The sequence below is a fragment of the Prionailurus bengalensis genome, chromosome A2 (genome assembly GCF_016509475.1).
Source record: "Prionailurus bengalensis isolate Pbe53 chromosome A2, Fcat_Pben_1.1_paternal_pri, whole genome shotgun sequence".
NCBI classification, from domain to species: Eukaryota; Metazoa; Chordata; class Mammalia; order Carnivora; family Felidae; genus Prionailurus; species Prionailurus bengalensis.
The window spans coordinates 2,892,174-2,919,978 of record NC_057348.1 but is presented as its reverse complement, the minus strand read 5'-3'; the positions used below and the strand labels follow the sequence as shown (position 1 = coordinate 2,919,978).

At 57.7% G+C, this 27,805-nt stretch overlaps 1 protein-coding gene across 2 annotated transcripts in view; it reads left to right on the top strand.

Moving 5' to 3' along the window:
* Positions 1-412: 412 nt before the first annotated feature.
* Positions 413-27,805, top strand: part of ZFR2 (zinc finger RNA binding protein 2) — a 42,071-nt gene continuing 14,678 nt past the window's right edge. For both annotated transcript variants that reach the window (XM_043586162.1, XM_043586160.1), the window contains exons 1-8: positions 413-527; positions 18,597-18,798; positions 19,775-19,889; positions 20,367-20,591; positions 20,684-20,934; positions 23,049-23,231; positions 25,411-25,639; positions 26,728-26,879. In XM_043586162.1, coding sequence (XP_043442097.1) covers positions 475-527; positions 18,597-18,798; positions 19,775-19,889; positions 20,367-20,591; positions 20,684-20,934; positions 23,049-23,231; positions 25,411-25,639; positions 26,728-26,879 — 1,410 coding nt within the window. In that variant the 5' untranslated portion in view covers positions 413-474. The remainder of the gene's footprint in view (positions 528-18,596; positions 18,799-19,774; positions 19,890-20,366; positions 20,592-20,683; positions 20,935-23,048; positions 23,232-25,410; positions 25,640-26,727; positions 26,880-27,805) is intronic.

Sequence of the window (27,805 nt, the reverse complement as noted above, 5' to 3'; positions counted from 1 at the left end):
AAGCAGGTCTTGGCTGTATCCATAGGGCCACATGTACCCCAGCCAGAGCGGTCAGCGGAACTCCCAAACTCACCCCAGTGGGACACAAAGTATAAGGCACTTCAGGCTCGCGTTCAGGGCGGGTCTTGGGGTGCCAGGCAGGGACCCCCAAAGCCGAAGAAGGGCTGAAAGGAGGGCAGGGCTCCGGGAAGAGGCGGGGCTCCAGGCAGAGTCCCCGGAAGCTGAGCTGCCGGAGGGAAGGCGGGGCCCCGGGAAGGGGCGGGGCTGGAGGCGGAGACAGCCCGCGGACGCAATGGGGCGCAATGGGACGCAATGGGAAGCGAGGCGGCGCGAGCTTCGCGCGGGGGGGCGGGGCCTGGGGCGCGTGGCGGCGCGCGAGCGGCACGCGGCCTGGGGGCGGGGCCCAGGGACGTCACCGCCGGCGGCTCCTCCCCTCGCGCCTCGGGGCGGCTCGCGCGCCCCAGAGACGCGAAGATGGCGGCGAGCGACTGCTCCGGTTTCGCGCGCGGCGCCGGCCCTCCGTACAGGTAACGGGCCCCCGCGCCGCCCGCGCCGCCGGCCCGACCCCGGCCCCGGGCAAGCCGCGCGCCGACCGCAGCCAGGCGGGACACGGGCGGGGAGGCCTGCGCCAGCTGAGATGGCCGCGCAGCCGCGGACCCGTGTCTGTCAGGGGAGAGCGGCGGGCCAGTCGGGGCACGGACACCGCGCCGGGCCTGACGTGGGGAGGGCAGCGGGCCCAGAGGCCGGCAGAGAAGCCAGGGCGGGGAGGGGACCCGTCCGGGCGTGGCGAGGGGCAGAGCTGGACCCCTGGGGACCGGGACGGAGGCCGGGGAGGGTCCTGAGGGCTGCGGGGAAGGGGGCGGGGGGGGCGGGAACTGATGCGCGTTGCGGGCGTGGAGCCGGGCAGGGGGTGGAGCGGGGACCTTGGCGGAGGAGTCGGGAGTGGAAGTGGAGACTTGATTTACGAGCGAACAGACCCGGGAGGGCACCTGGCGGGGCGGGGGGGGGGCGGTTTGGGGGTACTGACCCCCTGACGGGGGAGGGGTGACCGGAGGGAGGAGTGGAGACATTGGCGAGGGGGTTGAGGCCTGATTGGGTCAGGGGAGATTTGGGGGGGGGGGTAGACTTGGGGGAAGTCCTGAGACCCAATAGAAGGGTGGGGACGAGGGGCTTCCCGGGGAGGGCAACAGTAAGGGGGGGGTAGAGGATCCCGAGACCTTAAAAAAATCCGTGGAGTAGGTGTTTGCGTGTTTACGGTCTGGTAAAGTACAGACACCCACGCACTGGGGGGCTGGGGGGGAGGAGCCAAGAGAGGTTGGGGGCAGGGGTAGGAAGCAGCCCAGGGAAGGCGGGATCTGCAGGTAGAAACGCGTGGGGTGTGCTGTACCCCAAGTGTACACGTACGCTCCGCACGCCCTTCTCCAAGGCCTTTCCTTGGAGCATCTCTGCCGTCTCGTGCCTCAGCCTGACACTCGCGACCCGAGACCCGAGACCCGGGGCTGCCCCCCCCCTCCCCGCCCCCAGCCCATCCTTTTCATTGTCTCGGCTTCCGCTCTCGGCCTGCTGAAGCTCCTGGGCCAGTTTCTCCCGGATCCCGAGGAAGCGAGGGTGCACACCGCCCCCTAGGCCCCCCAGAGACCCGTGTGCGCTGCACTGGGGGCCTTGCTGCAGCGTTCGGTTGAAAGCAGAGGGGTGGACGGTTAGGGCCGACCCCCCAACCCCGTCGTCGCGACGCTGCTGCGTTCTTTCCTCTGGGATCACACGGAAACAGCGCCGGGCTTGGAAATAAGGGTGGGCGCGCTCCCCGTGTCTTCTGCCCTGGGAGCGACTTGTGGGGTGTGGGGTGGCCAGTCGTGGATGTCCTGCCGGCGCGGGGATGCACGCTGTTTCCTGCAGCCGAGTCTCATTTCGGTCCGTCCTTCCTTGGTTCCGTCACCCATGGGCAGGACTCCACTGGCCCCCCCAGGCTGCTGGAGGCGCCCGCTTTTGCAAGGGCATCGCCCTCTGCCTGCTGGCCAGCGACTTCTTTCTTTTCTTCCTCGCTCGTTCGTGTTTCTTTCTCCAGTGCGTCCCTGGGTCACGAGTGGGAAGTCCCTTGAATGTTACGTTTTCTGTTGACTTTACCTTCCAGAGGAGAAATGGGCTGTTTACGTGGTTAAAATTGGTAATTGCCAGGCTTCAGCAGATGTTTGTCATTTATTTTTTTTTTAATTAAAAAAAAAATTTTTTTTAACGTTTATTTATTTTTGAGACAGAGAGAGACAGAGCATGAATGGGAGAGGGTCAGAGAGAGAGAGGGAGACACAGAATCGGAAACAGGCTCCAGGCTCTGGGCGGTCAGCACAGAGCCCGACGCGGGGCTCAAACTCACCTGCCGCAAGATCATGACCTGAGCTGAAGTCGGACGCTTAACGGACTGAGCCACCCAGGCGCCCGTCTGTCATTTAAATTAAAAACTTACACATTTTAGCCGATCTATTCTGTCTGCATTCTGAGGATTTAGGTGATGGTGTGCTCACGCATCAGGAAAGGATGTAAAACAACCCCGAACAGAACCTCACATTACTCTATGTTTTAGAATTCTCTCCAAGAGTATGTTTTAAATTAAAAAAAAAAAAAAAAAAGTTTGTTTTTGAGACAGAGCGTGAGTGGGGGAGGGGCAAAGAGAGAGGGAGACACAGAATCCCAAGCAGGCTCCAGGCTCCGAGCTGGCAGCCCAGAGCCTGACACGGGGCTCGAACCCACAAACCGTGAGATCATGACCTGAGCCGACGTCTGACGCTCAACCAACGGAGCCACCCAGGTGCCCCAAATATGTGTTACCCTTTAAGAAAAGAGTAGGGGCGCCTGGCTGGCTCAGTGGGTGGAGCATATGATTCTTGATCTCAGGGTTGAGCCTCCCATTGGAAATAGAGATTGCTTAAAAAATTAAATTATTAAAAAAAAAAAAGAAAAGTGTAAATTTAACAAACCGAAACATGGGGATCATAATGAAAGAAATTCCGGTCTCACAAAATCTTGAAAAGAGACCACCTGCGTTATCTGAATGACTTTAAGTTAGCTACACATTTTCTTTTGGGGCAAATGGCTTTTGTTGAGACCCTTCAGCTGCATTTAGAGTATGTATTTCTTAGGTAATGTGCCATGGATAAACTAATTAGATATTGGGAGTGCCTACCAACTTTACGGTAGCTTTTGGACGACAGAATTCACAAAGCCCGTTTTACAAGTTGCCAAAGTGAAGACCACAGTTTTCGGAGGAGTTTTGAGTAAGTTTTCTTGCCTTTTAAACTTGATAACCATAGCCCCGGGTGGGAGTATTCCTTATGTCGTCTGTTCTTAGGGTTGGGATCTGAACTTTTTGAATTGGTGGTCAGTAGGAATCGGACGCACGTTCACTTTTGAAGGTATACGAAAAACTTAAGTTACCTGTTGATAATGATGATTTCCATTGATTGGATATCATGTGGTCTTTTAAATCTTCTAAGGTTTTATTAGAGTTAGAGCCGCAGAGACCCACGGTGAAGGATTAATCCCACGTGGAAAATTGAGTTTGGCAGCGCTTTTCATTAGCCCCGAGTGCCGCTTTCAGTGCGAGCCGTTCAAGAACTCCAGCTAAGTTCTGCGTGGCTTTAAATCACTTGGCTGGTGGAAGCGTCTAGAACGCCGAGCTGTATGCTGGCGGTCCATCCCAGTGCAACGGGACAGGCTGTAACAACACCTCCGTCGTCCCATTTCCCTCTTCGTTCGGCGGCTTTGTGAACGTCCCACCTGTGCAGTACGCCGGCTACCTCTGCCTTCCCGTTCTTGTTAAGTCTAAATAAGACAGCTGCTGGATTTGGGGTAATGCTTGGTTTCTCACCAAGAGAAGCTCGCGGTACACATTTTAATCGGCCAAATTCCTTCATCTGGAATGCAGCATGTTTGATGGGTGGGCCCCCATCCAAGCCGGTTAGCGATGATAAAAATGCTGGTTATCAGCTCTTGAATTCTTGAATCCAGGCTTGATAGCTCAGGGGATCCTCGCAGAAATCCTTTGAGCTAGTTACTGCGGCGGCTGTGTTGTGGATGAGGACAGTGAGGCTCCGGGCGCACTGACTGGTGTGGGGTCCCCGTGGTGGTAAGTGGTGGGGTCCGGCTAGGGAAGCAGGCTGCCTGGCTCCCAGGCCGTGCCTTTGCCCCACGGTGGGGTGTGCTGAACCCCGGAGTGATTGTGGTGGCAGAACCCGGCCTCGCGACGAGACCTGCCGGCAGAGACCAGGTTACTGCCATTCTTTACGCTCGCTGGCCTGGATCCTGTCCCCCTCATTTGGGTCCCCGTCAGATTGCGGTTTGGGGGCCAGATTCTTCAGATCTTAAAAAACTACCGTCCCGGAACGTGGAAGCCAAGGGAGTGTCTGGCCTGGGGCCACCAGGATGGCAACGACACCCCAACCTATTTCTCTCAAAAAATCTCTCCCAGAGGTAACACGTGGCTTGGGAAAGGCAGCGGAGCCCACGCCAACCGTGGAGGGCCGCGCAGGCAGCCCCAGTGCCGGCAGACGGAAGGTCGTGCCCGCTCCGGAGCCCCTTGCTCCGTCCGGTGTGGCTGATTCAGAGCAGATTCAGAGCAGCCTCTGTCGTGTGCGTGTCCGGGCCTGCCTCCGTCGTCTGCCCCTCTGCCCCTCGTGGGTCTCCATGCGCTCCAGAGTAAACCTGACCCACCACCTGTCTCCTGAGCTTGTGGTTACTGTCGCCGTTTTAAAGGCCCATCTCGGTGAGGCTGAGATACACGGTAGGGACCTGCCGAAAGAGGTACTTGGACGTCTGTTGTCGTTCAGAGAGTGCGTGCGTGTGCAGGGGAGGGGCAGAGGGAGGGAGAGTCGGTTTTTCTTTTTTACGTTTACTTATTTTGAGAGAGTGCATGAACAGGGGAGGGACAGAGAGAGGGAGGGAGGGAGAGAATCCCAAGCAGGCTCCACACTGTCAGCACAGAGCCCGATGAGGGGCCCAGACTCAGGAACCGCGAGATTGTGACCGGAGCCGAATCAAGAGTCAGATGCTCAACCGACTGAGCCGCCCAGGCCTCCTCTTTTACGCCTTTTGCGTGTCTTTTCTGCGTCGGTGACACTGTAAATCGGGAGCGTGCTGTTCACTTGTGGAATATTCTTTAGAATCTTGGTAGGAAGAGGTTTGGCACCCCCCAAGGTCCACTGGATTGGTAACTGCTCCCTAGTTATGTCCCTTCTACTAGGGTGTCTGCCACCAGCGGGGAACTGAATTTCTCCACCTTCTCTTTTTCTGACGATACTTGTGTTATATGATCATTTTAAGGTTGCTGGATATCTTTTAGCTGGAAACTTCGTTTGTAAATATTTTGGGAAATGGGATTTTTTTGGGGGGGGCAGGTATTTTGCTATGGGCATTTCCCCCCCAAAGGTAAACTGTGTTTGCGGCACTCACTATCCATATGCTTTTGTAACTTAGCGTATCCCGGGTCACTTATTTCTTTACTAAGAATCGAGAATTGTTCTGCTTTGACTCTGTAGCATTTTGTATTTTGGAAAGTCCGTTCTGGTGACAGGTTAACTCCTCGATGAGTTTTGCTCTCCGGAAGCAAAATGAGCCATCACATCTAAGAGCCTCACAGTGAATGTTTTTAAGAAACCAGTGGCTTCTTCTCAACGTAAATGTCATTGAGACATTGCTTGAATCCAGGGTTGGTAGGTGGATGTCTGTTGTACTTGCCCAGGAGGACGTCGGATTGGCTGTCTAGTCCTGCCTCCCCCTGTTGACACGAGGTGCATGTGTCAGACCAGTGTAGACGTGGCCGTGCAGGTTCTTCCACAGCAAGAGAAGGCTGGAGCCACAGATGACCCCTCGCCAGTCCCCAAACGTTGGCCTTTCATCATTGTGGCCCCCAGCAGTAGAATGGTGTGGCCATCTGAACCCTGGTTGGACTTTGTTTCACTTGCGCTGCTTCTGGGAGGACCCAGCAGAGTATCGTCAGGATGGCGTTCTTGAGCACCTGACTGAAGAGCTAACCACATAGCCACCCTCCGTGTGGGGACTATGGTCCTTTGCAGAAGGGATGGAAGAGAATTCTGGGAGCTGCACTGCCAGGCACAGGATCCAGCTCACCCTGGAGGCCGGGGAAGCTCCTGTCACCGGCCCCTGGAGTCCCTGCCTCAGGAACGTCGAGCAGCCCAGTGGCCCTGCCTTGAGGAGCCACGCTGGCCCTGATTTGGAGCTGGAGACTCTTGACCACAGTTTAAAGAAGTTGGGGGTTGGGGAATGCAATCCTCTCATCTTCTCAAGAGCCCAAGGATTTAGCTCATGAAACCCCTTTCCAGGACGTTGAGATGTTTTCCGGGGGGTATCTGGATCTGAAATGGACATTTCACATTGAGAAGGCACATAAGGCTTTCATAATTAAAAAAAAAAAATCTGCTAAAAAATCAGAATCATGGGGCATCTGGCAGGCTCATTCAGTAGAGCATGCAACTCTTAATCTCCGGGTCTTGAGTTCAAGCCCCGTGTTGGGTGTGGAAGTTACTTAAATAAACTTTTAAAAAGTTAAGAAGATACAAAATCTTAAAAAAAAATCAGAATTGTTATGGGTATGAACGTATACAATGTGTTACATGTTTTGAATATAAAAACCTCGCGAACCGAGGTGCCAAATGAAATCATCCCTGTTCACGCATGTGTGTACGCGTAAAGTAATTGAGTGTGATCTTACCGACAATAAAACAGACTCGGAAATGTCCTTCCTGATGAATGTCTTTCATGACCATATCAGCCAGCGCTGGGTGTCGGAGTGCACGATGCACCGTCCCACTCTGAATGTTATCCAACCCCGCGAGAAGTCACAGATGCACGTGGAAAACTGCACCCAGGTCAGGGTGCCGGAGCCCAGTTTTCTCTCCGTGGCACTACAGGATGGGTGATCTTTGACGTTGAGAGTTCCAGCTGCTTGGCCCTCGGATTTAATCTCAGTCGGGCTTAGTTTGTGCCACTTGGGGGAGTGGCAGGAGGGGGGCGACAAATAGGTAAAGACCTTATGTTCTGGGAGGATTTAAAAGGAGGGTACTGAGTGAAGGTTCTCAGCACTGTGACTGCAGGAGAATCTTTTATTCCACTTGATTTTTTTCCCTCAGATTCTGCATGTTTCTGGTTGTGTGTGTGTGTGTGTGTGTTCCCACTGAGTATGACCCTTTGAAAGTGGTGTGTAACAGATCACTCGTACAACAACCTCAGAACGACCCTTTGTTACCTGCCGTAGGTTCCTCAGATCACCCTTCTGAATCCGAAGCGAGGTCTGCGCTCCAGGTCCCGTGTGTCTTTTACGGTTGGCCTTTCAGGAGCAAGCAAGAGCGTGTCCCACAGGAGAGAGCCCTGGCTCAGGGAACCTGGCCGCCTCAGACAAATCCGTTACATCTCCAGCCCTCGGTGTCCCCTTCCGTTAGGTGACTGGGCAAAATGGTATCAACGAGTCTGGCCAGGCTTGCATTCCAAAATCTCATCTGGATGATCTCCTCAAAAAAAATCCCGACTCTCCAAAACAAACATTTAGACCGAAAAACCACGAGATATGACCCAGATGAGGATGCCAGCCGGGACTTACTGCTTCTCCTGTGCCAGCAGGTGCCCGGTGCTTCGCCCCCCAGCTTCCAGCCTCTGCTCTTCTCCCTCCTGGGCGGATGGCACCAACCAGGCCCTTGTTATGGCGTCCTCGTGGTGGGGACAGTGGCCCTCAGCCGGGTAGTGCAGTGACACGCCCTCCCTTCGAACGACAGGTGACGTCCAGCTGAAGCGGCACAGAGTTTATTGTCCTGGCTTGAGGGGAGGCTTCACCAAGAGCAGATTTGTGGCTTCTTATCCCTGTTCCTCAACCACCACTCCCAATCCTTGGTCTCCACCGGGGGTTGAAAAGTGGCAGCCTGCGCACCGTGTTTGTTCTCACGCCTGCTTTCTTCCACCCGAGCGGTGGACCCGTTGCTTGCTTTCTTTGAATTGGTTGCTAGCGTTCATTCTTTTTATTTTTTTTTAGGTTTATTTATTTGTTGACAGTGAGCGAGCGAGCGTGAGCGGGGAAGGGGCAAAAGACAATCCCAAACAGCGCGGAACCCAGTGTGGGGCTCAAACTCACAAACTGGGAGATCATGACCTGAGCCAAAATCAAGAGTCAGCCATTTAACTGACTGAGCCAGCCAGGTGCCCTGGTTGTATTTAAAAATTGGGAGACTTTGGGGCACCTGGCTGGCTCAGTCAGAGAAACATGTGACTTTTGATCTGGTCATGAGCTTGAGCCCCACATTGGGTGTAGAGATTTCTTAAATAAATAAAAACTTTAAAAAAATAGAAGTAAATAAAAATTGGGAGACTTTGCAAAAATCCTGATTTCTAGTCTTGTTAAAATCCGATCTGGCAACCCCAGAATGCATTTTATGCCCCTGACTGTGCCCGGTGCTATATAGCACATGAGCTCCTATTTAATTGTCCCGCCATCTCAAGAGGTGCGTGTTCCCATTTTACAGGCTAGTAAACCAAGGGTAGGAGAGAGTAAGTGACTTGCTCCAGGCCCCAGTGAGCAGAGCCAGGACTGGAAGTCGGGTGGTCTGGCTCTGGTGCCATGCCCATCCCCCTGGGCTGTGGCTCTCCTCCTAGTTCCTAATCTTGAAACCTCTCTGACTCCAACCCAGTCCTCGTGCTGAAGCCTCAGCCTCTCTTCTCTGCCATCTTGCTTGAAGGGAATGTCTCATTTGTGCTTATAGGATTTTAGTCTATGGAGGTGCCTGAGTGAGGATGCAGAGAGGTCCATGCCATGGCAAAAAGAACTTGGTACGGTTCACAAGACAGGGGCCCACAAACGTGTGGCCAACTCATCTTTGACAAAGCAGGAAAGAATATCCAATGGAATAAAGACAGTCTCTTCAGCAAGCGGTGCTGGGAAAACTGGACAGTGACAGGCAGAAGAACGAACCTGGACCACTTTCTCACACCAGACACAAAAATAAACTCAACATGGATGAAAGACCTAAGCGTAGGACAGGAAGCCATCAAAATCTGAGAAGAAAGCAGGCAAAAACCTCTTTGACCTCGGCCACAGCAACTTCTTACTCAACACGTGTCCGGAGGCAAGGGAAACAAAAGCAAAAATGAACTACTGGGACCTCATCAAAATAAAAAGCTTCTGCACAGCGAAGGAAACAATTGGCCAAACTAAAAGGCAACTGACGGAATGGGAAAAGATATTTGCAAACGACACGTCAGATAAAGGGTTGGTATCCAAAATCTGTGAAGAAGTTATCAAGCTCAACACCCAGAAAACAAATAGTCCAGTGAAGAAAGGGGCAAAAGACATGAATAGACACTTCTCCAAAGAAGACATCCAGATGGCCAACCGACACCTGAAAAAATGCTCAACATCACTCCTCATCAGGGAAATACAAATCAAAACCACCATGAGATACCCCCTCACACCTGTCAGAATGGCCAACAGTAACAACTCAGGCAACGACAGATGTTGGTGAGGATGAGGAGAGAGAGGATCTCTTTTGCATTGTTGGTGGGAATGCAAACTGGTGCAGCCACTCTGGAAAACAGTATGGAGGTTCCTCAAAAAACTAAAAATAGAACTACCCTACGACCCAGCCATTGCACTACTAGGCATTTATCCACGGGACACAGGTGTGCTGTTTCGAAGGGACACATGCACCCCCGTGTTTATAGCAGCACTATCGACAAGAGCCAAAGTCTGGAAAGAGCCCAAATGTCCATCAATGGATGAATGGATAAAGAAGATGTGGTGTATACACACACACACACACACACACACACACACACACACACACACAGTGGAGTATTACTCAGCAGTCAAAAAGTATGAAGTCTTGCCATTTGCAATTACGTGGGTGGAACTGGGGGGTGTTATGCTAAGTGAAATTAGTCAGAGAAAGACAATTCACATGACTTCACTCATATGAGGACTTTAAGAGACAAAACAGATGAACATAAGGGAAGGGAAACAAAAATAATATAAAAACAGGGAAGGGGACAAAACATAAGAGACTCTTAAATATGAAAAACAAACAGGAGGGGTTATGGGAGGGGGGATGGGTTAAATGGATAAGGGACATTAAGGGATTTACTCCTGAAATCATTGTTGTACTATATGCTAACCAACTTGGATGTAAATTTAAAAAATAATAAATTAAAAAAAATACCACACACACACATGGCAGAAAAAAGAAAAAAAAAAAAAACAATTCCCGAGACAGGGGGACATGCCACATCACACAGGCCCACGTAAAATTTGCCACTCCACCCCGACGACTGCTTTTTGGTGCACCGGTTCCAGCAGGGACTCTTAACTGGGGCCTGTGAAGCCCAGGGGATCGCAGGCACAATGGCATTTCCAAGGAACCACAGGGGAGGAAGTCCCAGCTTTGCCGGATTCTTAAAAGGAGCCAGAAAAAAAGCTGTTAGAACTTGGGAGAGGATGAGATGACCAAAGGCCTTCCATGAAGGGGAGCCTGAGGAGTGTGGGGTGCTCTTCCTTTGGACCCGTGGCAAGGGTCTGGGTGGGAGAGGCAAGTCTCTGCTGCCCCGCTGGCTGCTTTTCTGCCCAAGTGCTAGGCCAGTTGCCAGTCCCCAAGCTGTGGTGTCCTCACCCGTTTTTGTGGGTCTGAATTTCCCAGCAGCACTTTTGACATTGGGGTGGTCACTCTAGGGTGGGCACTGTGGGGTGTGGAGCAGCCTCCCTGGCATCTCATTTCGTGCCAAGAGCACCCCCGGTCGTGACAACCTCAGGTGTCCCCAGCATCACTCCACCTTCCCTAGGGGTGGCATCACCCCAGGGGAGGGCCCTTCCTCCGGATTTCGGCTTCCCTACGGGCCGGGCCTGTGGAGGTTCTTTCCCGTGAGCTGTGTTCCTGCTCACTGGTCTCCTAAGTGTGGCAGATTGGCTGCCAAAATGTCCCTGTCCTTCATTCCTTCTCACGTCCTCACTTGTCCGCCATGACCTGGCAGCTCGTCCCATCTAGAAATGACGTTGGGCTCCCTGGCCCTTGAACCTGGGCTTCCTTGTGCCTTGTCTTGTTAACAGACAGCAGTGGGAGTGATACAGCCGTAGTTGACCCCCCCCCCCAAATTCCGAACTGAAACCTACTTGCCAGGGTGATGGTATTAGGAGGTGGGGCCTCTGGGGAGGGGTTAGGTCATGAGGGTGCAGCCCCCACGAGTGGGATGAGTGCCCTCGCCCCGCCCTCCACGTGAGGACACAGTAAGAAGATGGCAGTGTGTGGCGTGACCCGGCACACCGTCCCTCACCAGACATGGAACCTGCCAGCACCTCGGTCTTGGACTTTGGCCTCTAGAACCTTTGCCCAGGTCCCTGCCACCTCGGGAACGCGGCCGCACGAAGGACCCAAGGCTGGCCCTGGAGGTGGAGGAGCCACGGTGTCCATCCGATAGCCAGCCGCCCCCTAGGAGTAGCCTGCCTGCTTGCCGCTGACCTCAGATGCAAGGCGGCCCAGCCTACGCAGTCACAAGTGAAATAAGCGATTGCTGTTTAAAAAAAAATGTTGTTTTTGAATGTTTATTTTTGAAAGAGAGAGAGAGAGACAGAGCACAAGTGGGGGGAGAGGCAGAGAGCGAGGCAGAGACCCAGAATCTGCAGCAGGCTCCAGGCCCTGAGCTGTCCGCACAGAGCCCGATGCTGGGCTCGAACTCAAAAGGTACGAGATCGTGACGCGAGCTGAAGTCACACGCTTCTCCGACTGAGCCACCCCGGTGCCCGAAGCAGTTGCTGTTTTCAGCCAGGAGCGGCAAACCTTTTGAGTAAATGGCCAGAGAGTAAATACTTCCAGCTTTCCGTGTATCTGAGTTCAGGCTGCTGTAACAAAGCACCATGGAGGGGGAGGGGTGGCGCCTGTAAGCAGTGGGAACACATCCCCCGCTTGTGGAGGCTGGCGTCTGAGGCCAGGGAGCCAGCGGGGCTGGGCTCTGCGGACGCAAGGCCCTTGCCCGGAGGACGTGGGGACGGGGAGGCGGTCTCCCCTGTGACTCCAGGGCACTCACGAGGGCTCCGACCTCATGACGCCATCTAATCTGAATCCTCCAAAGGCCCTGCCTCTCACGCTGTCTGTCGCACGGAGGGGTGGGGTTTCCACATCCAAATTCTGGGACGCGAAGAGTCAGTCCCCCCCGTTCCAGGCTGCGCTGTGTCCGTGGCAGCTGCTGGTCTCTGGCCACTGCAGGACAGGACGCGAACAAGTGGGTGCGGCCGTGTGCCATTGGAACTTCAGGTTTGGACTGAAATGTGAATCTCGCGTGATTGTCACGTGTCCTGAAGCGCCACTCCTTTCACTTTCTCAGCCATTTAAAAACGGGAAAACCGCTCTGCTGTGGGCCACACAGAAGCAGGCAGCGGGCAGATGTGGCTGTCCCTTGTCAAACCTTGCTCAAAACCCTCCCCTTTCTCCCTATAGCTCTCCACCTGGGCTCTGCCGGGTCTCTCCTGACAGTGGGTGTGAGATGCGTGTGCCCTCCCTGAGTCCGATGGGACACCCCACGCTCCCACTTCTTTGTGGGGCTCACTTCACTACATAAAAGCAAGGTGGCACTCCATCCTCTCAGACCATAAACACCAACAGGTGTCCTCATGGTGTCGTGGGGTTGTTCAGGATAAGGCGGGCCTGGTGTTCCCTTTCTGGGTCACAGCCAGCACTTTGATCTCTGTCACCAAACATTTACTACCCTTGACTGCTCTGCACAGCCCCACTTTAAGTGTTTGTAGAGCCCCGAAGGAGGAAGGGTGGGTGTGCCAGCCGCCCGGCCGTCAGTGGGACCCCCCCCCCCCTGCCCCCCAGACCCCGGCCTCTCCCAAGGCCAGAAGAGGCCTTGCAGGGAAGGGTGACTGGGATTTGGGTGGGTGGGGCTCGGATGCAGCCCACCAGGCCGAGAGAAGGGCCAGGTGTGGACAACGAAATGGGAGAGGTGCACAGGGGCTGACAGGAAAACTGTCCTGTGTCCTGAGGGACAGAGGATGTGTGGGGTGACAGGAGGCTGGACGGTGAGCTCGGGGCTCTCAGATGTGAGGCCGAATCTGGGTTTTATGCAGTAAGCAATTAGGAGTCACCAAGAAAATCTCATCACGAGATTTGTCCTGTTTTAGGATGCTCAGGTGGTGCTATAGGCTGAACTGTGCCCCCCCACCCCCACCCAACTCATATGAAGCCCAGCCCCCCATGCGAGTGTATTTGGAGGCAGGGCCTCTAACGAAGTCATTACAGTTAAGCAAGGACACGGGTGGGTCTAGGGCAGCCATCCTGGCCCCATTCTGTAGGCTGGGCTTGGGGGCAGGTGGTGTGGGACCCGGGCTGGACAGGAAGCCAGCACAAGAAGACACATGGAGAAGGTCCGTGGAACATACCTTGCAGCATTGCTTTAGCGCAGAGACGTTGGAAATAGTGTTTGGTGGTTTAAAGAGATGCCCGTGAACTCTCTGATGCTCCTCCCGTCAAAAGTCAGGGCCTGACCCTCTGCCCCGGAGTGTGGGTTAGCTGCGGTGATTCACTTCTAACCAACGGAGTGTGGCAAGAGTTCGGCCGTGTGATCGACTTCTGAGGCTGGGCCATGACAAGTCCAGTTTCGGCCTGGGCGCCCCCACCCCTGGCGTCTCGGTTTTCTCTCTGGCGGAAGCCAGTAGCCACGTTGTAAGAACACAGTGCTGGGAAGGCCCGCACGGGAGGATCCAAGGCCTCTCGCAAACAGCCAGCACCGAACTGCCAACCGCGTGAGGGAACATCCCAGACGCACAACCCGCCGCCCTGGTCAAGCCTTCAGTGATGCCGTCCCGGCCAGCGTCTAGTTGGCAACCTCCTAAGGTCGGTGAGCTGGAGCCCGGCCACGCCAGTCCCGAATTCCTGGCCCACAGACACCGTGAAGACAGATATTACTGTTTGAAACCACACATCACCGGGGATAATTTTTGACTCAGCGATACGTAACTAACACGTAATATAAATATCTACCAACGGGAAGATAGGCAGGTGAGCTGTGACGTAGTCAGACAAGTAGGTAATCAGCCTTGAAGTTTGGGAGGCCCCGGGAGGAGAGCGTGAACGGAAGCCTGCACGCCAGATGTCTCAATGTTGCAACGTTACAAACCAAGCTGGCAAAAAGTTACATGCGGTATGTTTATCCTACCTACCCTGACAAACATACCTTTCTAGCAACAACAACAAAGAGGCTAAGGGTTTTGTGGCTGGCAGAACACCACAGATGACTGAGTTTATTTCTTCTTGCGCGTGCCGGCATGCTGTTGATGGGCTAGTGCTGCCTGGATGTCTTAAATAAGATGAAGACATACTAATTCAGAAATGATTCTATATTCTGTGAAATTTCTCTTAGGTGCCTCAGTTTCAGCATGAATGATGTTTGCAGTAATCAAGATTTTCATGTCCTTTCGAGTTTTGTTACAGAAATGCCCTGAAGCAGCTGTCATGGATGGGCTGGCTTGTGTCCCCCTAAAATTTATCTCTTGAAGTCCTAAACCCCAAGATCCCGCCCAGATGTGACTGTATTTGGAGATGAGGGTCCTTAAAGGGGTGATTTCGGTCAAAATGCGGTCGCAAACGTGGACCCTGATCCCGTCTGACTGCTGTCCTTGTAAGAGGAGGCGAGGACACGGACACCCACGGAGGGACGACCGTGTGAGGACGGGGGAAAAGACGGTGTCTGCACGCTCGGGAGAGATACCTCGGAAGGAACCAAACCTGCCAACCCCTCCGTCTTGGACCTCCAGCCTGTAAAATCGTGGGACAATGAATATCTGGTGTTGGAGCCACCGTGTCGGTGGCCCTCCGTAACGGCAGCCGTGGCAAAGGAACACGGCCCCTTTCCCGTCAGGCTTCTGCCTCTGGACTGCAGAGCACATGACGTGGTGGCGTCCAGAGCCTGAGTCCCCGCAGGGACGGATCCTCAGAGGGGTGTGCATTCTTACCCACACGGGTGCCCGGGGGCGTGAGGCCTTCATTTCTGCTGGAACCCCAATGGAGAAAGGCTGAGGTGAGGATCTAACCAGGAGGTGTGGGTAAAGCCCAAGGGTACAAAACAGGTGTATTTTCACCAGAGATGCTGAGTGAGTGTAAAACGTAGAGAAAGCAACGTAATTTTTCATGTGTTTCTAAAAAGTTTCTTAAATACAACATGAAACTCACCATCTCTGAGTGCACAGCTCAGAGGCGTCAGGCACACACACGCCGTCGTGCGGCCACCCCCACCACCCGGCTCCAGAACTTTCCATCTCCCCAAACCGGGACTCTGTTCCCACGAAGCGCTGACTCTCCCTGCCCCCTGCTGCCCCCCACCCCAGGGGCTCCCACCGTCTACTGTCTGTCCCTGTGGACAGCACTCCTCTAGGAACTTCCTGTGAGTGGGGTCATGCAGGACGTGTCCTTCTGTGTCCGGCTTCTGTCACTGTGCGCGGTGTCCTCACGGTCTGTCCACATGGTGGCAGGTGGCAGGACGTCCTTCCTTGCGGAGACTGGATCATATTCCGTTGTGTGCGTGTGTAGGCCATATTTTCCTTTCACGTCATAGAGCAAGAGGTGGGGAGGACGGTCTCCCCAGGGCCTGAACCGGGTTAGTCGCAAAAGCAGGTGGGGACAGAGACGCCTGCGTGCTCAGTAAAGGTGTGTGCGTTTGTGATGTGTGGGACCTTCCTTTTTTAAACATTTTTTTAGCGTCTATTTATTTTTGAGAAAGAGTGCAAGCAGGGGAGGGGTGGAGAGAGTGAGACAGAGAATCCCAAACAGGCTCCACGCTATCAGCACAGAGCCCGACGTGGGGCTCGAACCCATGAGCCGCAAGATCATGATCTGGGCTAAAATTGAACACTCAACTGACTGAGCCCCCCAGGCGCCCCTAGGTGGGGCCTTCTAACGCAGCATTGCCCCATCAGAGTTTCCGTGGTGAAGGAGATGTTCTGTATCTGTGCCTTCCACCATGGTAGCCACTAGCCACGTGTGGCTCTCAGAACCCAAATTAATTAAAATTAAACCACATTTGGGGCGCCTGGGTGGCTCAGTCAGTTAAGCGTCCGACTTCGGCTCAGGTCATGATCTCACCATTCCCGGGTTCGAGCCCCGCGTCGGGCTCTGTGCCGACAGCTCGGAGCCTGGAGCCTGCTTTGGCTTCTGTGTCTCCTTCTCTCTCTGCCCCTCCCCCGCTCACACTCTGTGTATCTCTCTCTGTCTCTCAAAAATAAGTAAACATTAAGAAAATTAAAAAAAAATTAAACTGCATTTGAATTCCGTTCCTCTGTCACCTGAGCCGTGTTGTAAGTGTGTCGGGGCCACATGTGGCCAAGGCTGGTGTGTCGGACAGTGGCAGCTCTAAGACGTGGGGCCAGGTCAGGGGCCGTCTGGCCCAAGTTGAAGGGCAGTAGGGGACCTAACAGTTGCGAATGAAGGAAGCACAGGTGTCTGTCTCCATCCGGGTTCCTTCCAGACGGCCGGGGGGGGGGGGGGTTGGGGGGGGGAGGCAGGTTGCAGGGTCACGTGAGTAATGAGGCCGTAGCTTTACACACAGCATAACATTGGGAAGCGACAGTGCTGTACGAAGACTCAATTCGAATGTGGCAAGAGCACAAAGATCATGGCCAGTCCCGCCAGGGAGGGAAGGGGGTCTGATGGAGGGGATTGAGTTCTCGCTGTTGAAAGAAACTTGGAAGCAAATGTGGCAAAATAGCAACGCTTACTACACCTCAGCGGCGTGCACCGTGTTCTTTGTTTGAAACGTTTTGTGATAAAGCAGTCTCGGCACTGAGGGGATTCAGAGAGCCGGTCAGGCATCCACTCGATCTGCTTTTGGACCAAGAAAGTCTGTAAAACGGTAGGCCGAGAAGCAAAAATCTCACAGGTGGCTGACTCGAACCGAAACGTTCCTCCTAATGGGTAGGGTGCTGCTGCTTTCCCGGGAGAGACGAAAACAAGTGGCTACCTTGGAGGGTTGGCTTCCAGCTGGGTTTTGCTTTTGCTGTAGAGCTGCGGATTTCGAGTTGTTTGGACAGTGGTGTTGCACTTGGGAGTGGCCCACGGGGCACCGGAGGGTCCAGGACACTGCCTCCAATCGAATCTAGAAGCGTGCTGTCGGTGGGAGCTGCAGGGGCCGCCCCCACCTGCCTGTTTCCCACACACGTGCCCCGGGGGACGCCTGTAAGCTCACGCTCCGCGTCTGTATTTACTGAGCACCTGCTATGTGTCCGATGCTGTTGCTGTGGTGGGAGAGACCTTGGGACATGCTGCTGTTCCTGCAGGGGAGGGACAGCGACGATCGGGTGGCACTGGGAAGAAAACCCCAGCAGGGCGAGGGGACAGAGTACTGCCACTGTCCTAGACTGACTCGGGGAGGGCTTGTTGGAGGAGGTGACATCTGACAGGAGGGGATGCGGGGGGGCGCTGTGAGAGGACCCCTCTGGCTGCCAGGATGCCAGTGAGGAGAGGGCGGGTGCCTGGTGGGGGTGACGCACCAGGCTCCGCTGGCCCCCAGCTCCCGCGAGGAACCTTTGCACTTTACTCTGAGTGGTTGACGCTCAGCATTCTGCTCGGCCTGGAGGGCGCTCCGTGTGTCGTCCCACCTGGGCAGCAAGCCACTTAGAGGGACAGGAGCCGTCACCGCATGCCTGGCTTTGGTCCAGAATGTGTGCGGAAGTACCAGGGGCTCGAGCAGTGCTGGCCGGGGTGCCTTTGTCCTTGGGACCCCCTGCCCGGGGGCACACACACATGCACACACACACGCACCTTGCCTCATCCCCGGCTGGCTTTGCGGCAACTTCCTTATGTGATCCGTACTGGTGTTGGTTAAAACCTCTGATGCTGCTCCTCTCCGACAAACGGACTGTTACCTTTGAGGATGACATTTAGCAGATGGGGGCGCTCGGGTCACAGAGATCTGGGTCTGGATCAAGCACTTGACCTGTGTCACTGGTCCTCAGAGGTTCCTCATTCAGAAACGGGACAGGTGGTCACAGTGGCGCCTTCTCAGTGGCAGGAAGGGGAGAGTGAGGTGGTGTGGACAAAGGCCTCAGTGCTGTGCTTCCTGCAGAGCAAGCTGGCAGTGAGACTCATTCTCGTGACTAAGAGTTTTTAGTTTCACGTTAACTGATTTTCCGTATGTCAACAATTGGGGGATCCATTGGCTCCCTGGTTACAAAATACCATTCAGGTCTAGCTTTGTCGGAAGAACGTCGACGTCCAGATAAAGCTTGCTGCCCGCACAGATGAGCCGAGAAGTCAACCAGCGGGCTCAGGCCCTGGCTTTGTCACTTAGCGGTGCCTCGGTTTTCCTCACCTGTAAAACGGGGGCAAGGAGGGTCCCCAACGCACAGAGGTGTTAATGACGTCGTGGTACTTCGTGAAAAGTGCTTAAAACCGAGCCTGCTCTCTTAGCAAGGTCTTAACAAAGGCTAGTAGGTAGAGAAAGCACAGAATCGCTGTCGGCATCCCGAGCCGCCGACGTTCAGGGTCCGACGGAACTTACGAGCTTCCACGAAGGCGTTCCCAGAACTCCGTGATGCAGCCGGCTCCTGTGTTTATCTGTGGTTCCAGCGCCCGGCCTCCGACGGCTTTTCCCCTCCCCGCCACCGCCACCGGAGCCAGCCTCGCCCCGGGACCTGCTGCGACCCCGACGTTTCCCGCGGCCGCCCAGCCCCCCGGGCCTGACAGCGTGGCGGGGTGTGGCGGGTACCAGCCCTGCGCCAGCTGGCCCCCGGAGCCTGCCCCAGCGCCCGGCGCCGCGCCCTCCTACCAGGTACCAGCCCGGCCTCTCTCTCACTGGCACCTCACCTTTGAAGCCGCGGGTGGCGTCGAGTGGGAGCGTGCAGCGGGTGGCCCGCACTAGCAGACGGACGGGCGCGCAGACGTCCCTTCCCCGCGCTCCTGTCCCTGCCTGTGAGCGGGAGCCGGGGACGAGCGTGAGCTCATCTGGCGCTTCTGGTGCTGCTGCTGCCATCTTCCCGACCCCTTCTCTGGGCCTGGACATCCAGCCGCTCGGAACTTCCAGCACGTCCCGTGCCGGCCGTGGTCCAGACCCCCGGGGCCTCTGCCGCCCACCGCTCGTCCCCTCTAACATCAGCAGACGGCACCACGGGCCGCCCCGCTGGCAGAGCTCGCTCTGTTCGGCTCCGCCCTCTTCCTCTGTCCCTTGCCTTTGCTTCCCCAAGGCCTCTGGGCGTCTCCCCGCAGCCCGTCCCCCGAGCTCCTGCCTGTCCCCAGGGCCCACTCCTGACCCCTGCTTTCACGCTCACCTGCCTGTGGTCCCGTTCCACGTGACGACCCGAAGGCTCCTTTGCACGTCACCCAGACCCTCCCCGAGTCCCTGGCCCCAGCTGTCACCCCAGCCCCTAGTCCCCTGCTCTGACCGCCTCCGTCCCTCTGCAAGCCCACCAGCTGGCTCCACGTGGGGGCCTCTGTGTCCTGACCCTGCGGGGAACCCTGTCCCCACGTCCTCACGTACCACCCTCCCTGCGCTGCTCCCGTGCGAGCTGTCTCAGGCTGGGCATTGCCCACAGCGCTTCTGCCCTCACGTGTCAACATTTCCACGAGAGCGGCCACGTCCAGCTCGCTGGTCGCTGCGTCCCCAGCTCCTGAACCGGCCTGTCAGAGTCGGAGCTCAGGAACTGTGAACGTGAGCCGAGCCGCGTGCGGGGCCGGCGAGGGCACGCCTTGCCCCTGCCCTGAGGGGCCCTCTCCCTGCTCCGTGTCTCTCCGGGGTAACCCCCTCGCAGGTCGGTTACAGCCGCGAACCCGTGATGGATGCCAGCAGCTACGAGAACAAACAGGATCCCCTGCCCGCTGCCAGCCAGCCTCGGCTCCCGGCCTCGGCCGTGCCGTGCCAGCCAGGTGGGCCTCTGTAAGGGGCCGCCGGCTTCACTGTGGGAGCAGCCGCCGCGGAGCCACATTTTAAACTTGCCCAACTCGTAGGAGGTCCAGGGGTCGTGTGACTGTCAGGGCTGCCTTCTCAAATATGCGCCGAAGTCTCAACTAGGGCCGGGCCCGTGTAGGAGAGAGAGGGAGAGAAGGAAAGAGAGGCAGAGAAGGAAAGAGAGGCAGAGAGACGGAACTGGAAGGAGATCTGGAAGGAGGGGGGTTCTGCTGAGGACTTGGACTTGAGGGGTGGGAGAGGCCGGGGCCCTGGCCTCCAGCTGCAGCTGAGACTTCCAGGAAGTTCGGGGCCAGTAGCACCTGGGACCATGCTGGTTCTAGGCAGCGGGAGAGGCCCGTTGCCACGGCTCCGGGGGGGCCGGGATTCCCACTGCTGGGAGGGGGGAGGTTGGGGGCAGAGGGGTGGCTTTGCAGAGAGGTTTTGTTTGCCCTCAGGGACTAAAGGAACGCATGTCTGGCCCGGCGGTGGGTACGGCCAAGCGCAGCCCCTGCAGCAGGTGGCCACCGCTAACGCAGGACAGCCAGTCAGCACCCTGGCCCTGAGCTGCACGGAGAACGTCACCTGCCTGCCGGCCGCCAGCGCTCTGCCCGCGGCCTCCGTCTCCACCCTGCCTTCCTACACCCCGACCTCCTACAGCCCCACGTCTGCCCTGGACGCAGGTAGGGCGCATTTCTGTGTGCGCACAGGCCGTTCCTGAAGAGGCGCCACAGCCAACCCGGTGCCCCGTCTGGGTTTTCTCTCTGCTTCCTAGGACCGAGCCACCAGAGCTGTGACCTGGCCGAGCGCTCGGCAACCGGTCCTCACCGCCCCTCACCGCCGCCTCCCCGGCCGCCCCCCCCACTCCCAGAGCCCATGGGCTCCCTGTGGGGTGGCCCCGGGAACAGCCCCGAGGCCGGTTCTGCCGGCAGCCTGGCCGGAAAGCCCCCGAAGCCCAAGGGTGGCCCCAGGCAGCCCCTGCTTCACTACTGTGACGTCTGCAAGATCAGCTGCGCCGGCCCCCAGGTCAGCTGCCCTCCACCCCCCCGCCGAGCAGGCCCTGGGGACCTTCCTGGGGACCGTCCTGCCGCCTCGGGTAGCCACACGTCAGGGGTGTCCTGTTCCGGAACTGGCGGTGACACGGGCGCATCGGAACTGCCTTTCCGGCGCGCTTGTGGAGGACACGAGGGCAGGGGCAGCACTGACCGCTGGCGGCGGGAGCACGGGCAGAGGCAGGCAGCACCCCCTCCTGCGAGCAGCCATGGGTGCAGCAGGGGCAGGTCCGAGAGGCCTGGGGGGGGGTGCACCCTCGTTGCAGGGCTGCTCGAGCGAAGGTGCACCTAGAGCAGGGTGCCTGGTGGACGAGAGCAAGGGTGTGTGTGCTCTGTGCGCGTGTGCGTGTGTGTTGTGTGTGCGTGCGTGTGTGCTGTTTTCTAAGAGGGACGCCCCCCGGCGCTGCTCACAGATAACCCAGCTGGCGCTCCGGAAAGGTCGTCAGATGCTAGGGCTCCATCTTGACAGAGGACAATGCGCTAATTTTGTCTTCTTTTTATTTATTTTTAAGTTTATTTTGAGAGAGCGTGTGTGCACGCGTGCAGGAACGAGAGAGAGAGAGAGAGAGAGAGAGTTCATGAGAGACTAGCGGAGAGAATCCCAAGCAGGCTCCACGCTGTCAGCACGGAGCCCGACGTGGGGCTCGAACTCCAGAACCGTGAGATCGTGACCTGAGCCGAAATCAAGAGTCGGACGCTGAACCGACCGGGCCCCCCCGGGCGCCCCCATGGCACTCTCTTTGTGCTTGTCCTCACCTGCACGTGTACGTGCATTTTGTTCAGTGTGACCTTGTCACCTGGGCCGGCTCCCGCCTCTGCAGCCACGTCGGGATCCTGAGTTGGCCCTTCCCCGCCCCCACCCGCCACTCCATCACCTTGTGCGTGGAGCTCCGTCAGCCGGCCTCCCGCGGCCCGGGCAGTACTGGTGCCTGTCCGGGCGTCCGTCTCCGTAGCCTCTCCCCCCTGGGGCGGCCCAGGTGACCGTGCAGCCAGGGGCACAGGGACCTGTCCCAGCACTCCTCCCTGCTTTGTCTCCCCGCCTCTCTTCACACACGACGCACGCGTTTACGGCGAGGAGTCCGGTAGCCGCACGGCCGCTGCAAATGCGTCCTGTTGCTTTGAGCTCGGAGCTCTGCAGCGTGTTCTGCCGGCCGTTCTATCCTTCCACTGCAGCATCACCGCCTCCCCGTGTCAGGGGAAGGCCAGGGGCTCGGGGGGGCTGGGCACCCAGGAACTCGCACTTGCCGTGGCGATGGAGCTAGAGGTCAGACCCGGGTTGTGGGCAGCCGCGGGGCTTAACTAGGGTGGTGCGTGGGGATCGCAGGCCGGAGCTGCCATACTTGCCGCAGCTCCGTGGGCTCTGTCCTTCTAGACTCTTCTCTGCCCCAAGGCTTTCACCGTGTGTGTGTGTGCGCGCGCGTGCACACGTGTGTGCGCACCTGCTGTTGCTTGGGTAAATGCTCACAGGTTTCCTGTGTTCCGGAGAGTGTCCCCTCCTGCTCCTGTCCCCGCTTCCCACCTGCCCCCGAACCAGCCCGTGTGGGTTTCCCCGAGATCTCTTCCCTGCAGGGCATGCTGACCCTTGGCATGGTCAGAGCACGTTGGTTTAGCGGGCCCACTCTGGGGGTGTTCGCTGCGGCCGGCCTTGTCCCCAGGATTCCCAGGGAGGGGTCCGGTCACTTGCCGGACGCTGCCAGATCCTTTGGGCTCAGGCCTGTGAGTCCTGGCAGCCTCCCTCGCGTGGACCCCTCGTAGCCGCACTCCATCGAGGAGACGTGCCCTTGCTGTTGCGGTCGTGTGTGTCCTTGAGTGGTTTCCGAGGTCAGATGCTGCACAGCCAGAGTTTTCTTTCGGAGAAGCCTCTGAAACCACGTGTGTGTTTCTTCAAGGACACTTGCTTATTGATTTTCAGATAAGAGAAAGAAAAAGAAACCTTACGTTTTTCAGCCTGAGCTTCTGAGCCTGTTGACGGGGTTTAATAAAGTGGCTTGGTGGCCGGTGGACGGGGAGGGGGGCCACAGGCCCCCGCCTCCCCCACGAGTGAACCGCACACACGCCCCTCAGGCCGCTCTCCCTCTCTGCCTGCAGACCTACGTCGAGCACCTAGAAGGGCAGAAGCACAGGAAGAAACAGGCGGCTCAGAAGATGGGCACCCGGCCTGACGGCAGCCCGAGCAGGGCGCAGACACAGCTGCGCTGTGGCCTGTGCGCCGTGTCCTGCACTGGGGCAGACGCCTACGCCGCTCACATCCGGGGGGCCAAGCACCAGAAGGTAGGAGTCCTCCCAGGCGACAGCCCGGTGGCACCACGGCCGAGGGGTTGGAGGGGGTGGCCGCCAAAGGCAAGGAGCTTATAGCTCCCTGCTGTTAAAGTCACCCCGCCTGTGGGACGACAGCATGGAGCAGTGCCCGGGCCTTGTACCTGGACCCCAGAGGGAGCCTTCTGGGCTGTAGGTGTGTTTACGTGTTTATGGAAATAAGCATTTGTGTGTTGAGGGGATCAACCACGTGTTCCATTTGAAGTTCTGCTTTTTAAAGATAAACTGGTCAAATTAAACTAATATGATGAAAACACTAAGTTTAAAAAAAGGTTTTTTTCATGTTTATTTATTTTGGAGAGAGAGATAGAGTGCGAGTGGGGGTGTGGGGGCAGAGAGAGACGGAGACACAGAATCCCAAGCAGGCTCCAGGCTCCGAGCTGTCAGCACAGAGCCCGACGCGGGGCTCGCAGTCACGAGCTGTGAGATCATGACCTGAGCCGAAGGTGGACGCTTAGCTGACTGAGCCACAGAGGTGCCCCTAAAATGCTAAGTTTTAGCTGTTTCAGATTCTATGTCTCCCTCTCTCTGACCCTCCCCTGTTCATGCTTTGTCTCTCTCTGTCTCAAGAATAAATAAACGTTAAAAAAATTTTTTAAATGCTAAGTTTTAATGTCAATTTTAATAGCAATGTTTTAAGTGATATGAAATTATTTAACATCAGTGCTTTTAATATGTATTCCTATTTTATTTATTTTATGGTTTTTTGTATTTTACTTTTGAGAGAGAGAGAGAGAAGGGGAGGAGCAGAGAGACAGAGAGAGACAGAGGGTCCAAAGCAGGCTCTGTGCTGTCAGCAGATGTGGGCTCGAACTCACAAACCCTGAGATCTTGACCTGAGCCAAAGTTGGACACTTAACCGATGGAGCCACCCAGGTGCCCCATATTCCTATCTTAACATCAGCATTTTTGTGCGGCCTTCAGAATGCACATAGTATGTCCTCTTATGGAGAGACTTGATGGGATCCCCACCTGAGGGAAGGTCGGGACACACCTGCCTCTCCCCCGGGGGTCTGCTCTTCCCGTGCTGCACAGCGAGCTTCTGGAAAAGCAGCCCCCTTCCCAGGTGGTGGTGGTAACTTGCAAGGTGACTCTGGTCACAGGGGGTGTGTGCCGAGGGCGGGAGGGGACGTTCCTGGGGAACCAGCTTCAGGCCGCGTGGTTACCGAGCAGGAGGGTTAGGAGGGAACCTCCTCCAGGTGCCCTCCCTCACGGCTGGCCCTCCTCCCGCCCCCCGCCGCGGGACCCGTCTTCTCCCCTGCACTCCTCAAGAGCCTTGTCTCCAGCGCGGCCGGGGCAGGCTCTCAAAGGCATGAGGGAACCCACAAACCCCTCAAAGGAAGGAGCAACCCGTGGAGGAGGGGAAGCAAGCGGGTGGAGGAAGGGGGGGAGGGGGTGCCCAGGCCTGGCCGCGCAGGGTGCAGGCCGGAGAACTGGGGCCCCGGAAGGGTGGGCTGTCCTGCGGGTCCGGGAGAGCCTGCAGCCAGCTCTGGGCGGGGGCTGGTCTGAGCTGTGAGCGTCAGACCCGGGGCGAACAAGGCAGTTGAGGGAGGGAGAGGCAGTTGGGGCAGTTGCCTCGGAGGCAGTTGGCGTGAGGACGTTGCAGGTGGTAGTCAGTCCTCCCAGTAAGTACGTTTGACGGGGGGCCGGGGGATGCCGAGGATGGGGTGTGACTGGATCCCAGGTGCATCTGTGTCCGTGGATGTGTCCACACATCCCTGAAGAAGGTGGAGTGTGTCCGTGGACATCTTAGCAGTGGCCTCTGGCCACACATCTCACCACACACACTGTGTCCCGTCCGGGCCGGGCCCAGGGCTGGCGCTGGGGTTGCAGAAAATGGCCCTTTCAGCCCGAGCCAGTGCCATTTGGAGGGGGGTGGGCGTAGGCAGCACAGGGTGTTGACGTGTTATAGGTCCTGCCCGCGCAGGACTGGTAGGGCCTGGAAGCAGGAAGGAGCTTCTAGAAGGAGTGGGGCTGGAGAGCCCGGGGCGTGTCCCTGGGGGCTGGGGTGGGAGCGGCGCCCTCCCCTCCGTAGGCTCCCAGCCCTGCACACCCCCTAGGTGTTCTTCCCGTCTCTTCAGGAAGGCCGAGGAGGCCCAGAGAAGGCCTGACGGGGGACCTGGGTCTGTTCCAGGTCTTCAAGCTGCACAGCAAGCTGGGGAAGCCCATCCCCCCCACGGAACCCGTGCCGGGGAACTCCAGCTCGGCCACGGCCGCGGGCGCCAGCAGGCCGGCCCCCCTCACCGCGGAGAGTCCCCCCACGGCCTCTGCCAAGCCCACAGCCCCCGCCGGCCCCAGCGCACATGCCCTGAGCAAGCCAGGGCCGGCCAGGAGACCGGCGGCTTTGAAGGCCTCGCGCCTGGGTACGTGTCTGCGTGTCACAGCCAGCCACCCACGCCCTGACTCACTCCTCACGCCGGGATTTCAAGGAAGCGCTTGTCCATTTAACTTGTGCGCGTGCGTGCCCGCCATCCCGACTCTGGAGGGACGAGCCTCTGGATGGAGGGCGGGGATGGGGAGAGGCAGGCACCTTCCGGCCACACCGTGGTAGCGCCTCTCACACCCCGGTGCTCGTGGCGAACAAAGCGGGCTCTGATGAGTTAGGTGGGTCCCGGGAAGTTAAGGGGGGCTCCTTGCCACTCCACCTGCAGCCCGCCTCCCCTGGGTGGGGGCGCACCCGCCGTGGCCTGGGCAGTGGAGGCAGCCAGGTGGCACCAGCCGGGCGGGTAGCTTGGATTGTGTGTGACGCCCTCGCTCCACCGACTGCTTAACGCCACCGCCTGATTTACCCTCCACGACTCCCAAAAGTAGCTTTTGTCACGATCCCAGTTTGCAGAGGGAAAAACAGGTGAGGCGAGGCCCCGGCCACCTCACACGCGGTGCAGATGCGATTCAGACCCAGGTCCGGCCGACAGGCTCTGCGCCCCCCGCCCTGCTGCACCCGGGAAGCAGGGGGAGGACTTACCTTACTTTGAGCCTCAGCAGCACCGTGTTTTGAGTAACCACGTGCTACTGAAGGTGAAACCATGAAGCAGCATGGCTAACAGATGGGTCTCCCCTGTGAGGCCCGGTGAATTTGCCCCACGGGGCTGGGCTGACCGTGTCCCCAGTCCACCTGGAACTCTGTCCTCCGTCACCTGAGGGGTGCAGAGTTGGAGCGGCTGGGGGCTCCTCTGGGCGGGGGGGTGGGGGGGTCGGCGACAGGGCTCTCTGTGGATGCGTTCGGATTTCCGCCAAACCCTGTGTTCTCTCAGCTGCGACCCAGGCCGGCCCAGAGGGGTCTTTCGGGACCTGGATCTGACTGACTGACGTCACGGGGGCTGGGGGTGCGAGTGACTGGGCAGCAGGAGACCTCGGTTTGCATGTTGTCCACCCTCCGCACTGGCGGTCTGGAAGCCAGCCGTGGTCTCCGGCCGGAGCGGGCTGTAAGCAATGCAGTCCTCCCTTCCAGGGCCCCCCGAGCCGCAGGCAGCGGGCAGCAGACTCCCCGAAGGGGCACACCTCGTATCAGATGGGTCTGGGGAACCGCCCACCGGAGGAGGCTCTGCAGAAGCTTCTGGAAGGTGTGATGTGCAGCCCGTGGGCCCGGGCTACGTGGAGGAGGTAACTGCCAGGCAGCCGTCGTGATGGGGCCATCGGTGTGCTCCCCGCCCTGTCACTGGGCCGTGGCAGAGGATCTGGGCAGGGCCCAGACTTCAGATCTCGCTCCGTTCTCCACCTGAGGTGTACACACTTGTCCACGGGAGAAGCCCGCGGGAAGGCCCGGGCCCTGGGCTTCAGATCCTGAGACAGACCGGCACTTCCTGAGCCTTTTCCCGCTGGGAGGAAGGCAGAAAGGGGGATCTGTGTCCCGCCGAGCTTCTCCCCGCAGGCACGCGATTCTCGGGCTTTAGCAGCCGGTGTGCACCCTGCGTGGCCAGCATCTGACACCCAGAGCCCCGGCGGTGGCCCTGCAAGGCCTGCCTCCAGCAGCCTTCTAGAACCAGACTTGGAAGCCGCCTCCCCCGCCGGCCGCTTCCCTGCTTCCGTAGTCCCAGCCTCACCTCCTCCTCCCTGGCTGAAAGCATTAGCGTTTCTTCTGTCCTCAGGGTGATGTTTTTGTTTGACCAATTCAGCATCTTCTGTTTTGTCTGGAGAAATAACCACCCAGATAGATTGCTGCCCCCGGAGGCCCTGTGGTTGGGCAGTTAGGAGATAGTAAGGTGCTGAAAAGCCTGAGGAAGCACAGAAGGGGCCTGTGATGGGTGGAAATCACCACAGGGCGGAGGCCAGAGCCCTGCGGGGACCGGCCTGGGCCGTGGGTTCCGTTGCCTGGGGTGGGGGTGGGGCAGTGGGGGGAGGAGGAGGGGGGCGGGACAGTGGCAGAGGTGGCCCGGGGCACTGGCGGGCGTGTTGGTGAAAGGCCGGCTACCCTGAAACCCACTTGGCAGGCGGGAAGCCAGCGCGCGGGCCTGGGGACCCCTAGGAGGGCCCGGCACCCTGGAGGTGACGGGAGGCGACCCCGCCCGGAGCCCAGACCCGCCGCGGGG